Source organism: Talpa europaea (assembly GCF_964194135.1).
Source record: "Talpa europaea genome assembly, chromosome: 1".
In the NCBI taxonomy this organism is placed as follows: Eukaryota; Metazoa; Chordata; class Mammalia; order Eulipotyphla; family Talpidae; genus Talpa; species Talpa europaea.
Window position 1 is genome coordinate 148879368 of NC_140073.1, and position 17491 is coordinate 148896858.

Here is a 17491-nt window from a genome sequence, read left to right on the forward strand (position 1 = left end):
CAGGCTGGGGTATTAGGAAGTTGGGAGTGTCAGCTTCTCGAAGAAGTCCCCTCACGACAGGTGACATCCAGCCTCAGACTAAATCTCACTAGCGGCTCACACATGCTCCCGATCTTCAAAGCTGGCAGCACAACATACGAATTTTTGTCACCCACATCTTACCGAGTGGCTCCCCAGCCAATGATTCTTCCAGGAAAAAACAAAACAAAACCCACATCTGTTCCATAGGCATTTGTTTCCTCCTTGGAGTGGCTCCTTCAGGGCTGCAAGGGAAGGGTCACTGTGCTTTGAACGCTTGGTTTTTAGATTCAATTTCTCCCAGTGAAAGGGTAATGAAAATTTTAGGACCTCTGACTGCCCTTTGACGTGAGGACGCTATTATTGATTCTCCTCCCCACAGTTAGTAGGATCCACTAATGACAGCTCACCTGTTTAATTACTACTGCGGGGCGATGACCACGAATAGCTTGTTAACTGGCTCACTTTGTCATCAATCCTCTTCACTTGATCAACATCTTGCTTTCGCCAGCCGAGGGGTAATAAACGCTTCTAAGATGTTAAGGAAAATCTTAACAACTTGCCTGTCATATCAAATGAATGCTCTCTAATTAGTGAAATTGGAGTTTATATGCTTTACTATAACACCTGTAATCTACAGTAATGGTTCCCACATATAGCTGCATCAAAGAAACACCTCAAGCCTGCTAAATCATCATCTCTGTAAGAAGCACTAGTTGTAAACATCCTGAGAAAATTCTAGTGTACAGTCAGATCTTAGAACACCCGAACACTTGCTAATCCTCATGTGGAGGGCTTGAGTGTCATAGCACACTCTGGCTTGACTTTAATGATTTCAGGCCTTCATTTCTTTGAGACTCAATTGCATTAAAATCAGTTCAAAACAAGTTTGGTGAATACCAATTTAACAGTAATTTTGGTAAAATGTTGCCAATAGTACTTGCTTTGCGGCAAACTTGAGGGGGACTTCTGAAATGTGATGGGTTTCCTACTTTGAAGGGCATTCCCTTCCCCCCTCATCTAGCAGAAGTCACCACAGGTTTTTGAGTCATTCTACAGCCGCACACCCTGGCTGCCACTGTCAGAGCTACACTGGGACTAGTGCACTTTTGTCTTCTACCCCACTTGATTCCAGGCCCTTTGGGTTAAATTGTTCTGTCACTTTGATAATTGCATTTTAAAAATTACTCTAGTGGTTATTTTCTTAAATGCAGAAGCTAGAATCATATAGGGAATGAAAGTAAAGTTTCATTCTGTAACTGACGTCAGCTCTGTAAGTTTACAATAAACAAAATACTCAAATACACCACACACACCCATGTGCACGGCTGTTATCAATCCTCCACATCAAACTCTCCAAGGAACATTTTTAATAAATTGACAGGACAGGTTCACCAAAATATTCACCAAGAAAATCTACCTTCAGATCTAACTTCAATTTAGAAAGTTCTGTCTAGTCTACCCAAACAACTAGGTGCTGGGAACACATTAACACTCATTAAAAGCACAAGTTTTACAATCAGAGTTGGGCCCAAATTTCTGCACCCCATTTATTATTCATGCGAATCTGAATGTTTTTTTACTACTGGAGGGTTTTAAAAATGGCATGTAATTAACATGCATACAACCAAGCAGCTAAAATCAGCAGTTGTTTTACATTTTCCACTTTTTATCTGGTTGAAAACTAAATGTTTTCCATTTATAAAAACTCTTATAATAACTTTGAATGTTGTCATACTCTCCCAAATAATACAGGACAAATTTTAATTTTTTAAGTTCAATTCTTTTAAGACTTTGTTTCAAAAAGTGTCCACTCAGCACATTCATCTGGGATTTACTGCCTGCCCAGCCCACCACATGCCAGACATTGCACTGAGGCCCTGGAGAATCACAGCTGTAGAAGAATCTCGAGACTTAGGATTTTAATTTTCCCACACTGCCAAGAATTCTTGAGGTTTTGTGTTATTTGAGCCATACTTTGCTCTCTAAAGTTAAATTTTTACCATTTCATTAGTTACTAAAAATGTGCAAAGTTCTCACTCAGTTATAAAGCTATTTTTATTCAGCTCATTTGGATTCAAGTTAAACCCGAATATTGAGGGTCAAAGACCATTTGTATTTTGTCAGTCTGCCCGTTCTGTTCCCCGGTGAATCCTCTCACCCTCCCGCACACCTGGCCTATACCCCGTTCTTGTATATCTTTAAAAAAAAAGACCTCCATTTAACTGACATAAACTTGCTGTCTTTAATGGGTTCCTAACACTTTCTAGTTGTTCAGGCTCTCTAAGCTGGTGAAGTGATTCATCTGTATCAGGTTAAATTCATGGTCATTCTTTGCCTTCCTCTTGGGCTAACCCATTTGCAAACAGGAAAGGCACAAAATAAGGAAAATGCTTTTCAGAATTTTAGACTGAACATAAGATCTACCCATTACCCACTGAAGTACTTAAAACTTACAAAAACTCCAGAATAGCAGCCATTACCTTCCATTTCCCGCCATTCCAAGGCTGACATTAGCAAATACTTAGAAATTTCACCTCTACATTAGGAGCTTCAAGTGTTGTCTTCCTTGTTTGCTGTATTATATACTCTAGCTTTCCTTGATGTGAATGAGGTACAAAGTAATGAATTTGTGAACAGAGAATCATCCATCTGCAGTATGGCTTAGGCAGAACACAGATCAAACCTAGGTCCAGCTGCCAGCTGGCTCCATGCCCTGGAAGCTTGGGCACCCTGAATCACAGTTCTCATTTGAAGTGACCACAAAGTGAAAATACACAAAAAGCATCCCCGAACAGTGTCTGGCACAGGACATGAAGCACTCAAACGTTATTACTGTTTATTTAAACATTTCTAGCCACTCCTGTTTTGGGGAATAGAAGTGGTTTATAATAATGTTGCTAACCTGAAATGTTTTCACATTGGTATCAATGAAGTACGAGGTACTTATTGACGGACTATACGCAGCACCATAGAGTAAGATAACACAATCTATCAATTTGGTTATTTAACATTTCCTTCCAATGTTGATAGTTCAATAATCGCATACATCAGTTTATGAAAAATGAAGCTATAAAAATTGCCTTAAATTACAGTAGACAGCAAGGACTTAAAAAATTGTCACTAGTCCATTATTCAGTGATATTTAAAGCTACGGAAACAGACAGCATTATCTGGATTTAACATACTTTCCAAACAGAGGCACTACAAATGCCGAGTAGCCGAGAAGCCTCTGTACTAGTCTTCTAAGGATACAGGCACAGTCTGAAGGTGACCAGTCGCCACCTGCATCGTTTTTGTCCCCCCATTCCCACCTGGGGATGGAGTACAACATCCACAGTGCAGGCATGACAAGGATTCCCAGGGAGAAAGTGTCTCAGCGTCTTGGAGGGCCTGGGGTGGCACATGCCTAAGTTTACGATGCTGCACAGGTGACTCAACTTTTGGAGACAAACATCCCATTCCCCCCACTCCCTTTTAAAATTCACTGACATAATAAAGAATCCTTGCAGTCACAACCACATTTTATTTTGTGAGGCTGTGTATTCCCTAATTGTAATGAATTTTCAATCTTTAAATAATAACAACTACATGACAATTCAAAATAAACACTGACCTGGATTTGAAAATGACAGTAGAGAATTACAATTTAACAAGAGTTGAACAAAGATTACATCATTTGTGTGGTTGGAAAACTATGTATCCACCACCCTCCTTAAAATTCTTCAAGTCACCAAAATTTATTCACATCAACAGGATTGAATGGGTAGGTTAGGATGCATTGATTTTTAGATTAAGCATTAAGAAACAGAAAAATATGGACTTCTGCTGAAAAAAAAAAAGCTACAGTACAGCAACAAAATGTGTTATTATGAGCTTTTTGAACTAAGATACTTATGAGCTAGAACATATAAAGGTGTTAGGTGACCCAATTTTTTGCCAATGCATCTTTGTCTTCAACCATTCAACTCAACTGCAATTCAGAAATGTTTCAATATATTTATAAACATTCAGAAGCACAAATATCAAAAGTGTGCTCCAAAACTAACATGTCTCTATAAACTCTAGGCTTATTTGTACATCCACATTGAGACAATAACATAAAAATTTAACTTTACTGATTTCAAAGCTTAAACTAGCACTTAAATTTTTATTTAATGTCTCATTTAGGAGATTTCAAGTGAATTTTTACATCTTTCATATTAACTTAAGTCAGAATGTTCTATTTATTTCCCAAGGTGTTATGTATCATTTAATTGGGATTTGAGCAGTAAAAAAAAAATCTGGAACCTGAAATACCAGTATCTTCCTGGAAATAAAACATCTTACCATTATAGGAATTCCAATAATGTAGAAATCTGAAAGTGAAATCCTTCAGCTTTCCACATTACACCTGACCCCCTATCGCTCATACTCTGGTACAAGTATCCTGAGAATAATGTTCATGATAGTTTTCATCTGTATCTTAACTGCATCATGTAAAAGTGGAAAATGGAGAGATTAATAGTATAAGGTCTACAATTCTACAGCACAAATGGAGACAAAATTATATGCAATAGGAGCAGATTTCCAAGTCTAAAAGGAAAATTATAACCCAAGACGCACGGGGAAAAATATTTACGTGGAGTTTTTAATCCATATTAGAATTGTTGTAGCGTGACCATTAAGTTTGAACAGATACGTAATCTTCCGAGACAAACATTCTAATCAACAGTTTTGATAGTTGAAGGGTCAGTTATTTGAACTTATTACTAACATTCCATTTTTCTCTCCAACACAAATTTGTAGTGGTTTGCCCCAATTACACAACTGAAACACTGTCTTATGAAAAGCAAAATGAAGTAAAAGATAAAAATACTCTGAAGATAAAAAGCAAACTGTAATCCTCCGCCGATCATTCAGGTAAAAAAACATTGGTGAAAGTTGGAAGCACAGGATAACCAATTTAAATCTTCAGCACGAAGCACAGCTTTGAAAACATGAAAGGATGACTCTTTGGAGGACAAGAGCTAAATATCCAAGAATCATCAGATTCGAAAAATATTGCTTCATCACGTTCCAAACACAGCTGCAAAAACTGAAGATTTTGTTAAAAAATACCAAGGTCATATTTATTGCATCTTTAGAATGCATTTTGCAATAGAGAATAGTGCACCCCAACTTCACCAAAATATTTGAGAGGGGGAACCGACAATATTTATAAATAAAGTATAGACTGCATGTGCTTTTCAAAGGGGCTGAATTAAATATAACCAGCTGCCAACTTTGTGCTCTGACATACTTGAATTAGTGGGTATGTGTATTAACTACGTTCATTTATTTTTGTCTACAATAAATGAAATAAAAACACCGCCCTATACAATTCACTATAGCAGTGAGTACAACAGCAAAAAATTATTGTACAATTTATACATACTAAAATATTTTCTTTCTCTAGAGATAACGCAGAACAAAGCCCAATCATCATAAGACTTAATTTGGGAAATCTCAATTACAACAGGGTACAAAACCAAATCGGTGTGTAGCTGAGCCCAAAACAAAGGTTTCTGGTCATAAGGCTAGAAGATTAGTAAGTGCAAGTGGTGAAGAAAGCATGCTTAAAATGTATGCTTGGGTCTTTGTATTATTTATCAAACCTTTAAATTAAACAAGATTAGCTAACGAAATGTCTTAAGCAGAGCAATATAACTGGGAATTGTGTCGATTCTTATACCATTTTGTTACCCAACTTATACAATGCGCAAAGTGCTAAGCAACACTACAAAAACACATTTACATCAACACTGAAGACCTGGGGAAATGAAATCCAACAATTTTATTTTAATGAGCTGTATTTTTCTAAATTTTTGTTTTATTTTTTTCCTGGTTTGTACAGTACTGAAAACAAAACGCAGCACATTCACATTTTCCCGAGGAACTGGAAAGATGGTCTCTACAGGGATAAACGTTGTAAAGCCTGAAGCTCAATCGATGTTGAAACTCTCAAAGGGAGTAAAGGCTTGATCTGAATGGTCTAGAACATGTACTGTAATTTAATAGAAGAGATGGTCGTCTTAATATTTAATGATTTAAAAGAACTTCCCAGTCCATGCTTAGAATACAGTCCAAGAATAAATCAAATTTCTGAACGCATTTTATGCTACATATGTGTATACTTTGCGATCCTCAGGTGTTCGTGCCAAATATTCTCTCTCAATAAGTCCTTCAATACGTTTCTTAATAACAACTGGACTTGGTAAGAATCGAGCCTTCAACTGCTGAGTTACCTATAAAGAGAAGGAAAAAAAAAAAAAAAGTAATTCCTATCTCCAAAAATTTAAGTATATTTCTGTATCAACAGACAAAAATCCTTATCTTTGAATAACACTGCCATGCCATTTTATTTTAAAGATTTATTTATTTATGCATACAAGAGCTAGGTTGCAAGCCAGAGGTGCAGGGGGTGAAAGGATTCACCAGAGACAGAGTGGGGAGCAGAACAGCCGATCTACTGAAATATACTGCTGAAGGGATCAGTGAGCTAGAGAGGAGAGGTCTGCTGCGCCATGTGGGTCAGCTCCCTGGCTGGGGATAGAATTCGTGCTGCAGTGGCTGTGGATAGCTTCATAGTGCTACAACTTAATCCCTTGCAACACCAGGGAGGCCCCTGACGTGCCATTTTAAAACTCAAATCAGGACCTCCCCTGGTGGCACAGGCGGTTGAGCGCCGCATAGCAGCACTGTGAAGCTGTCCTCAGCCTCTGCAGCGGCGTGGCAGGGCAGACCTCTCCTGTCGCGCCGGCTGCCCCCCTCAGCAGTGTATTTAGTCAGTCTGCCTGTTCTGTTCCCCGCTCTGGCTCTGGTGAATCCTCTCACCCTCCCATGCATCTGGACTGTACCCCGGTTCTTGTATAAAATAAAAAAATAAATCTCAAAAAAAAAAAACACCAAAACACCTCAAATCAAAGTTTAGTAATTTGATTAGCAAAATTAAAAATACAGAAAATTGAAAAAGATTTTATTTCAACATGTATGGTTAGAACTTACCTCCTCCTCACATCAGAATGTGAATGCTATAGTAGACTAGTAGTTGGAATCAGTTGAATATACTACTGTGACATATGCTCCCTGACAGTTGTAACCTTTTTGATGCTATTATCTACCGACTTCTACTTCTAATCCAAAGAATTTAGGTGACACATAACGTGTTTAAGAGCACAACTCAGGATTGCCTGGATTCAAGCTTCAGTGCTCCCATTTACTAGCACTGGGAACTTGGGTAAGCCACTCAATCTTATGACGTTGCAGTGGGTAGCAAATAAATTAATAGATGTAGTGATGCTTTAGAATACTACTAATATGCTACATATGTTTGTTCTTCCTTTCTCCAACTGCTGTCAGGATTCTAGGTATTAAAACGTAAAACAGTAACTATCTCAGCACCAAAAGTCTGACTCTGCACTGTATCAGTCATTTTTTATACACTTGCTCATTTAATAAATTTAACCTGCAGAGTTGGTGGTCTCATTTTACAAATGAGGAAAATAAGTCAGAGGAAAAGCTACGCATACATTAGTAAACAGAGCAGAGCCAGTAACTCAGAGATGAGAATCTAAACCATTCCGTTCCCCAAAGTCTATGCGCCTCCCACGTATCACCCTGCTCTTACACCACATCCACAGACCTGAAAGCTGTCTTTCCTACCATTTCTGTTGCTTTAGTTCATTTCCCAAAGCCACAATGGACTGAAATCTGAACCTCAGGCACTTCCCTCTCCACCCAGAATCAAACTTCTAGTATTATCACTTCAGTATCAGCAACCTCTTTCTCACATTCACCTGAAAGCTCTCTCACTTTCTGACCCTTCCCCCGATGCTACTAATGACTTGACAGTACCTCCTTCCTGACAGGGTCTAGAGAGAATACAATCATCCCTAAACTCCTCTAATCTATTCCATGAACACCCATTCCAGTGCCGCCTTATTTGAAATGTACTCTCTAGTTCTCTGCCCAGTAAAATTGTAGTTTTTAAACCTTTTGTGCAGACCAAGAGTCAACAAGCCCACAGCCTGTCTTTGTGAATTCTTACTGGACCCCATTTGTTGTCTGTGACTACTTTCAAGCTGCCAACTGGTCACTGACAAAAATTTATGCTAATTTCTGGTAGAGACCAGTAAGACAAATGTACAATATTCAAGTTCAGCAAGTTCGTGAGCATCATTCTTGACAAACACAATTTCAAATTTCTCACTCTACTTATGTTCCTAAATGGAAGCCCTACATGATCCACACCCGATGCAAAGCGGGGGAAGAGGTCATTTCAGTTCAAAATTTCTTTGATTCCCGCCATCTTACACACATCCACTCATCCACTCCTGTATTCGCCCTTGATCAGTACAGGCCCCTGCACCCTGCGTGGTGCTATCAGGAAGGGGCATGTTCAGAAATGTCTCTGTTACCACATCTACTACGCTGCATACTCTACACACTCCTGTCTTTCCCTTTCTAAACGTTGGCACATCAATTGTCCTCTCATTCCATTTTGTTTTTAAGCATTACTTCTTTGTTCAGGAAACATGTTCAATTATCTCTCCATCCAGAAAATCAAAATCTGCACCCCTGACCCTACAGTTAGTCCACTAGTACTGCTGTCCTTTCCCACAACATCCCAAAGGACAAGTCCCTTTCTGGACTACTTCACCTCCATTTACTTCTCCAGTCACTGTCATCGAATGCCCACTCTTACTTGTCCATAAATTGTCTGGGAAAAATATCCAGTCACCAAATTGTCGATGTTGTCTCCAGCATGTAACTGATTTGGACTTTTCATGATTTTTTAAATTATCACCTCTTGTAATTCTCTTGTCATGTGATACAGTTAACTTATATAAAATGATACTAACATGTGAAACACAGTTAACTGTCCCTCTCTTTGGTCAAAAGAACCAACCTCTATCTAGTAAATCAAGCCACAGACGGAATCATTTTTGACAACTTTCATATCCCACTGTCAGTCAAAAACTCCAGTCAATTCTACTTCCCATGTGTCTTCATTCAACTCTCCATCCTCCACCAATGCTTTACTCAGACGTGACCATCTCTTAACCACTTTAACGGCATTTCAAGAGGTCGTCCCTCCTCAGCTCCCTCACTTACAAAGTAAAAGCATTTTATAGTAACCATTAATTTTTAGATCTAAAGGTACTTTTACATAAAAAATTAACAGCAGGGAACATTTTTCTCTTCATCATTGACTAGATCATTCTCTATTCCACTTTCAACGTAAACATTAATTCTCAGAAAGCGTGCGCCTATTTCAACATTCTGCCGTTTCATCATCAAGTTGCATTTTCCTAGTATCACCTGACTTTGTTTCTTCATTTTAAAACTGTATCTTAAGTTAGTTGAATACTGTACTTTCCTAACTAAATCGCTAGTGGTTTTTTGCTCATTCTATATCAGTCCAGTGTCCTCACCTCTGCTACCAGCACATTGTGCTGCATCTTCTTCCTAGATTTCATTATCCGCACTATAGCAGCTTCTATCTCGTGTTTCCTGTCGTCGTCTACTTTTTGTCTTGTTTCTTTTCTTTCTGGGTCAGATTCACCTTGTTTGGCAGCAACTAAAATAGAAATAACATTTACCGTGTAATTAGCATGTAGTTTCAACTGTAATGAAAATATCTGGTTCATAAGCAAACAGTAACAGTTAGCATTGTCCTCAAGAGTAAAACTAAATTCAACCTCTGAGTATTCACCTGTATTTAATTCAAGTTAACACTCAATATGTAAGTAATTCAGTATCTGATATATTCTAAATAACAATGACATAACAGCAAATAATTTTCACTGCATGTGACTTTTAAACCACACCAAAAGTATCTTAGGAGAATAATTCATGTTTTAAACTCAAGATGTAGGTACACTCTCTAAGGCCTTAAGAGGAAGAAAGAGTATCTATACTGCCAAAATTTAGCTGTACCAATAAATAAATCTATCAGTAGGGTATCAGTTAAAGGAATTCCATAATGACTTAGTAATTCACTTGTATTTCCACCACATATCTAACAATTTCTTGGCATGTAACTATTTTTAAGTCACAATCGAATTATCATAAATTATGCACACTGTATTCCAATCTTTAGGAGAAGTCCTACAACCGCTGAGAGAGCAAATACAGCAGTCCATTTCTCCTACAACTTGGCTCTAAGAGAAGTAGGAGGAAAAGATGCTAACTGTATCTGTATATTACTCCTATTGGCAGTTATCAACAGGAGACGTGAAATTTCTGGAGGTAAAAAGGTTCAAAATCACTAAGAACCATATGTGACACAATGCTGGCACCCCCATGGGCTAGCAAACTATACAATCTAGCAGATCATTTTGTTGTGCATGACCATTATACTTTAACAATACAGCTACAGTGTCTTTTCCCAAGTTAATATAATCAGTCTTAGGCAAAAAAAAAAAAAAAAAAAAAAAAAAGCAAAATTAGATCAAAATAGTCTACCAAGAAAAAATAATGCTTTTCCCCAATAAAGACAATGTCCACCAAAAAAAAAAAAAAAAAAAAAAAAAAAGACATTGGTTTAAACTAAATAGAATTGGAGACATAAAAATCAAGGAAACATGGAAACCTTGATTGCATCCTGAATCTGAAAGAGGGCACGAAAAAGCATCTTTTTTAAACTGAGATAAAATTAGTTAACAACACTGTACGTGATTCAGTGGCACAAGAGCACATTCTTCAGATGAGTATCTCCACACCTTATGACCACCAAGGTACATTATGGTCCTCCACTACAGTCCACCCCTCCAACCTTGTCCCCCAAGTCCACTGTCAGATTTTTAGGGGCTATCAGTTTAGTTTGGTCAATTCCATCGTTTTGTTTCTCTATGTTGTACATTTAAGTGAAACCATTCAGTATTTTTCTCTCTCCTTGAGACTTTATTCTGCTTAGCTCTCCAGTTACATCCTTCTTGTTGTAAGTGCCAAGAGTTCACTTTTTATAGCTGAGCAGTAGTCCATGTGTGTATAGGTACACCCCTCTACCCCCACATCCTGCTAATCCCCTTGCCTTTGGGCATTTAAGTTTTTCCCATAAGTTGGCTATTGTAAACAGTGCTGCAATGAATGCAGGAGTGCTTATATACCTCCGAATTAGTGTTTTTGCATTCTCTGGGTAGCTAGAAGGGGTCGGATTGCTGGACCATGTAACAGAACTATTTTTAACATTCTGAGGAATATACTGTTTTCCACATGGGCTGAACCAGACTAAATTTCCACCACCAGTATACAAAAGGTTCCTTTTTCTCCAGATCCTCAACAACCTTGTTTCTGGTATTTTTTGATATGGGCCATTCCCACAGGTATGACAGGTGTGTCATTCAGGTTTTGATTTGTATTTCCCTGATATATGATGCACATTTTTTCATGTGCATCTACATGTCTTGGCCATCTACGTATCTTTAGGTAAGTGTCTATTTAGCTCTTCTATTTTTTGATTGGGTTTTCTTTTTGTTGAACTGCATGAGTTCTTAATAAATTTGGGGTATCTGCCCTTTTTCATATGAATTATGTGCAAATATTTTCTCCCATTTAGTTGGGTGTTTTTGTTTTACTGATATTCTTTCGCTGCGCAGCTTTTTAGTTTGATGTAGTACATTTGTTTATATTTACTTTTGTTTCCCTTGTTGGAGACATCACTAAAGCCAATGACATGGAGTGTTTCACCTGTTTTCTTAAGTGTATTTATGACCGGGTCTTAATTCGTACCTTCAATCCATTTTGAGTTAAATTTTGAGTAAGGTGTGAGCTGTTTTTCTGGTTTCATTCTTTTGCATCTGGCTGCCCACTTTTCCCAATTGTTCTTTTTTCTCCAAGGTGGACACTCTTGGCATCTCAGATTACTTATCTATAGATGTGGGCGCTGATTTCTGGTCTATCAATTCTATTTCATTGGTCTGAGTGTGTTTTTTGTTCCAGTACAATACTTTGCTGATTATTGTAGCTCAGCAGTACAGTGTGAAGTCTGAGAGCATGAAACTACCACTCTTCCTTTTTTTTTAGCCAGGATTGTTTTGGCTATTTGGCATCTCTTGCGGCTCCACATGAATTTCAGTAATGTCTGACATTATTCAGTAATGTCTTCTATGTTTCTTAGAAGAATGCCACACTGGAGTCTTGACTGGGATTTTAGTCAATCTGTGTATTGCTCTGGGTAAGATGACCATTTTAACACTGTTAATTCTTCCAGTCCATGAGCAGGGTATACCTTTCCATTTTTGGGTCTTCTATTTTTCTTAGCAATGTTTTACAGTGCAAATGATTTCTATAAATTCACTTTGTAACTGTTACAGTACACGTCACTGTGATGACTTACTTCAATTAGTTTTTTAGTGGAGCCTTTATGGTAGTCTATGTATAATATGTCATCTGCAAGTAGTGATAGTTAATAGGTCTTGTTTTCCAATTTTGATGCCTTTTATATCTTTTTCTTATGTAACTGCTTTAGTTAGGACTCTAGTAACTACAGTGGTAAAAGGGGCATTAAGTCTTATACCAGATCTTTGAGGACAAGCTTTCTGTCTTTCACCACTGAGTATGATGTATATAGGCTGTGGGTTTGCCATGTATGGTCTATAAAGGGATTTTTAAGAAAACTGAAGATACATAATTATGGGTGGCATGAGGTGCACAGAATTATTCAATTTTTGTGATATGGTAGCAATTACGTGGGAAAGTATCTCGTTCTAAGGCTGAGTGAAAAACTTAGGGAGGAAATGTAAATAATGGTTGCAAATTAATTTAAAATGCTGTAGCAAATATACACATATGGAAGGGCGGATGGGGGACAGGGGAGGCAAGGGCACTCAAACAAATGTGGGAAAATTTTAGTGACTGGTAATAGGTTATGGCTATACAATGTCCATTAAAGCATTTTTTACCTTTTCTGTGGATTTGAAAATATTTAAACTAAAAGAAGGAAAAGAAGTATTAAAAAATAATCCACTTGATTCATCTGGATTTGATCACTCTAAATAGATATACTATTTAACGTGCAAAACAGATACATGGGAGGATTGTGGTGCTGTTTTAATATTTTAATATTTAATATTTAAACTAAAAGAAGGAAAAGAAGTATTAAAAAATAATCCACTTGATTCATCTGGATTTGATCACTCTAAATAGATGTACTATTTAACGTGCAAAAAAGATACATGGGAGGATTGTGGTGTTGTTTTTAAAAATGTGAGGCCAGTAGCTCACTCCCACAGCCTAACACAATACTCTACACCTAAGAAGGGCTTAACAAAGGTGCTTACTTATGTAAGTGGGGACACAGGTATTTAGACACATCTGGGGGAAAGGAAAAGAAGGTGGGTGGTTGTGGTGATGAAGATGGTCAACTATGGAAACTGTAATTTACAGCAAATCTAATTTTTTCCAAAGCTAGTGTTATTCGAGTAGTCTTTTAACTTTTTGCTTCAGTACTTCATTGCTAACTACAGTTAGAAAAAACAGTAAAGGTAGGTTCGCAGTTTCCCTGGGACACTATGGAAGGTGGTGAAAAATTCTGGATTAAGCGCAGATTTTTGAAAACTAAGCATGGAGCCTGGAGAATGAAGTCCACTCTTCCATATAGGTACTATGGGAGGAGGAGGAGGAATCAAACATTAGAATGTAGGAATATCATGATCACCAAATTTCACCTTCTTTAATGGAATCTCTAATCCCACTTCATTTTCTCAGCTCTTCAGCTGCAAATGTTTTAAAAATGAATTCCTTTTTATTTCTTTTACATTTGATAGACAGGGTCTAGACATAAATTTGATTAAAGTGATGGACCTTGTTTTGGATTTTTTAGAAAATGCATTTGCCCACCAAATTAAGCATATAATTTCAGGAAACTGAGGTTAAGTATTGCTCTATTTTTGAAAGAAAAAAAAAAGTTCAGTCTCCTCACCAGATTAATTACCTTTTCTCCCTGTGGAATCCAAAGGAATGGAACACCTAGCCTCTGGTAAACAACCATTAAACATCAGCTGATATTATCCTGACAGTTTCCTCTCTTTTAACAAACCCCTTTTAAACATGCAAGCAGGAATCCAGTGGCATCTTTAAAGTTCTCATTTTTAAATTTTCATTCACATTAAAAATGCTCAAAAACTACTGCCTGTATTTTCACCATTTATTGCTATATTTTTTCTGAAGAAAAGCTAAGTGATTCCAGTAGATCAAATCTAGACTCATCAAGTAAGTGTTTGAATAAGGGCTAGAGTACTTTCTCCAAAAGGCAAACATGAACCTTGACAACTTAAAAAAAGCCTATGTGGTCACAATATTTACCACCAGAGAAAAAATTTTTAACATACATAAATTATCAACAAGAGCCAAGATAATTTAAAAAACATTCCAAAATGTAAACGTAAGGCTTTTATAGCTAAAAAGAACTTTTAAGAGGTATGTAAAATCTTTATGTATAGTTACAGAACTATTTTCCTATTTTCTATATTCCTATCAGATCTAAAATACTATACAACCCATTTAACAAAAAAATTAAAAATTCAGACATTATTAACAATAACACCTAGTAATATCACTACTGGGTGTGTGAGCATCTGAAATTGTAAAGACAGCTATTTATTTAAGAGTAAATAAGGCTAGGTAACTCAGATATACATTTTTCACTAAACCTAGGATTCAAGCAAGTCTAAAATCAAAAATCTGTATATGCTATGAAACTATGAAATCCTGTGTCTTGCATTAGGGAAGAAAAGGTATTTTATTCTATGACTCAGCACAATTCTGTTTTATTTTAATATACATCTGTGTTCCAAAAACAGATATAATGATAGGGTTTGCAACTATAGGATAAAGTAGTTCAAACTTTAACTGAAATACCACACTGTTGGATCTAAATCCAAATAGAACAAAAATAAAAACAAAATTGTAAGAAGTTCCTGAATCAATGTATTCCAGCAATCAAGTACATAATTAACATTAATATAAATCTGAAAAGACAATGTACATATAATACAAGTTTTTTTAACATCAGAAAATTATAATTATTTAAAACTTTATCTTCTAAAATGCTATTTCATTACACATATATTGGCTGTAATGGATGAATTATCTAATATTAGTCTTGAAATCACAGAGCAAATTACATTTGTGGTTTAAACATAGCAAAGATAGAGTGCCTTTTCCGCCTTAAACAGAAAACAAGTATCTAACATTATGCTAAAAATACAATAAACAGATTGCTCATTCAGAACATAAAAATAGAGCCATATTAAAAACTATTCACAATAGGGTCCTATCTATGTTTGTAAGCTGCAGGACTCTATTTCTAATTTTTGTAATTTAAACTTAAAAATATTTCTCAAAATATAGTTGGATCTGAAGATCCAACTATATTTACCAATTCTGAGAATCTTTTAAATCAGTTTTAAAAACAGATGTCTATTAGTTAACGCAACCTGTTAGAAACAATTATTCTACAACTATCAATATGTTCACAAAACTGTACTTTGTCAGAAACCACATGGAAACACTTTTCAGTGTGAATTACTTGCTTCACTTGGATTCAAGTGCATTTTGACAGGAACACATACCAAAAAAACCAGCTGCTTTTATGTATCATGCAGTACCAGAAAAGCTTTGATTTTTAATGATAGAAATCCAACATAAAAAACTATTAGAGTAAGGGAAAAATATAATTCCATATACCTGTTTGAATCTTGACTCTGTGTAGTTTGGATGTGAACTGATCATTAACTGTAAATATGTGACCATTTTCTATTTCCTTTGATTTGGGTTCTTTGGTAAGAACCCGCTGTGTTGGTTTACCACAGGCGAGGGACTGCAGGGCTCGAACAAGTTCTCTTTCAGGAATATCTGTCTCTTGCTGAATTTCCTGCAATTTCATCATACTGACATAATTAGACTTTTTGAAAAATTAAAACCAAGCAGTAGAGAGAATTCCATTAAAGAAATATTTTTTACCACAACAACAAAAATCCCTTGATTATTATACTTCACTAAAATTTCAGCTATTTGAACAAACTGGAGGAAAATACTATTCAAGTGACCAAATATTGAAAAGACCTGTGTACTTGCTTCATGGTATATAATATATACCTAGGTCTAAAAACATAAACCAGCAACAATTATCAAGGACTTGCTTTAATATTTATGTAAAACTGAAACGTTAATGAACATATGATAGAAATCAATGACACATGATAGCATGCCAAATCCTAATTTAGAAGTAGTCTATTTCTTCCTTCCAAGTTTATCAACACTGCTCTATTGTGCTAAGCGACTTCTTTCGCAGAAAGCAGCAATGTAAAGCCTGAGTTCAGGCCTTCTATCACACAATCAAAACTCACAATCCAAGTTGTCCACACTTACTGCTTGTATAACCAAATGAAGGAAAAAAATACCTGGTTATTAATACTAAACATGAAAATCAGTAAGAAAACTGTTTGGAAGTGCAGCAATAATGCTGGCTACATATTACTGTATGAATAAAAAAAAAAGTCAAGAGAAAACTGAATACATGACTTATTAACTATTTTCTTTTTCTTTTAAAGATTTATTTATTCATGCAAGAACTGGGGTACAGGCCAGATGCGCTGGAGGGTGAGAGGACCAACCAGAGACAGAGCGGGGAACAGAACAGGCAGACTGACGAAATACACTGTTGAGGGGAGCAGTGGGCGAGACAGGAGAGGGCTGCCTTGCCGTGTGGGATTCTCGCCAGGCCGGCCAGGAATCGAACCCACGCCGCAGGGGCTGTGGACAGCTTCCCAGCGAGGCGCTCAACCTGCTGCGCCACCAGGGGAGGCCCTAACTCACTATTTTCTTATCTCAGTGGGACAGCAAGAGAATTATATGCTACGATTTAGTTCCTACATGTCAACGAGGATGACAGATACAAGTCTTTATTCTGGATTACATTACTGTGATTATTCACTGTATAAAGCTATTTCTTTCTCAAAAGCAACTCAGGAAAAGCAGGCAAGGAGTGGTAGCCCTTTTACAAGAGGCTCTGAGCAGCACTTTTAGGTTTTTCTAAGGACTCTCAGGTAAGTGAGAATAGAAAGAAATGTAAATGTTAGTGATAATACACACTGTCCTTTGCTTCATATGATCTCTGGTACCTACTTTAAACACTTCAAATACTAAAAACGGTTAACACTAGCAAATTAAATAGGTACTAATAGTTAATATAATGTTGACTGCAATTATGTAGATGCTAAGTGACTTATTTATATATTCCAATGATAATCATGTAAGAACTCCAAAAACCTTCTTAGGTGATATTTTACAATTACAGAGGTAACTATTACAATCCCTTAAGTAGCCCTCTATGCCTTTTCCTATATATCTACATACCCAGGAACACAAATGTACATACATACATGCATCTACATGTACATGTTGATCTAAACACTAGTATAAGTGCTAAACATAAATCGGATCACAT

General features: G+C 36.7%; 1 protein-coding gene across 2 annotated transcripts in view; it reads right to left on the reverse strand.

Annotated features, from left to right (window-relative positions):
• Nucleotides 1-6098: 6098 nt before the first annotated feature.
• The window catches only part of CUL3 (cullin 3), a gene marked incomplete at its 5' end in the record, with an annotated part of 91960 nt that continues 80567 nt past the window's right edge, over nt 6099-17491 (reverse strand). For both annotated transcript variants that reach the window (XM_084246898.1, XM_084246897.1), the window contains 3 exons: nt 6099-6284; nt 9474-9619; nt 15730-15916. In XM_084246898.1, coding sequence (XP_084103024.1) covers nt 6153-6284; nt 9474-9619; nt 15730-15916 — 465 coding nt within the window. In that variant the 3' untranslated portion in view covers nt 6099-6152. The remainder of the gene's footprint in view (nt 6285-9473; nt 9620-15729; nt 15917-17491) is intronic.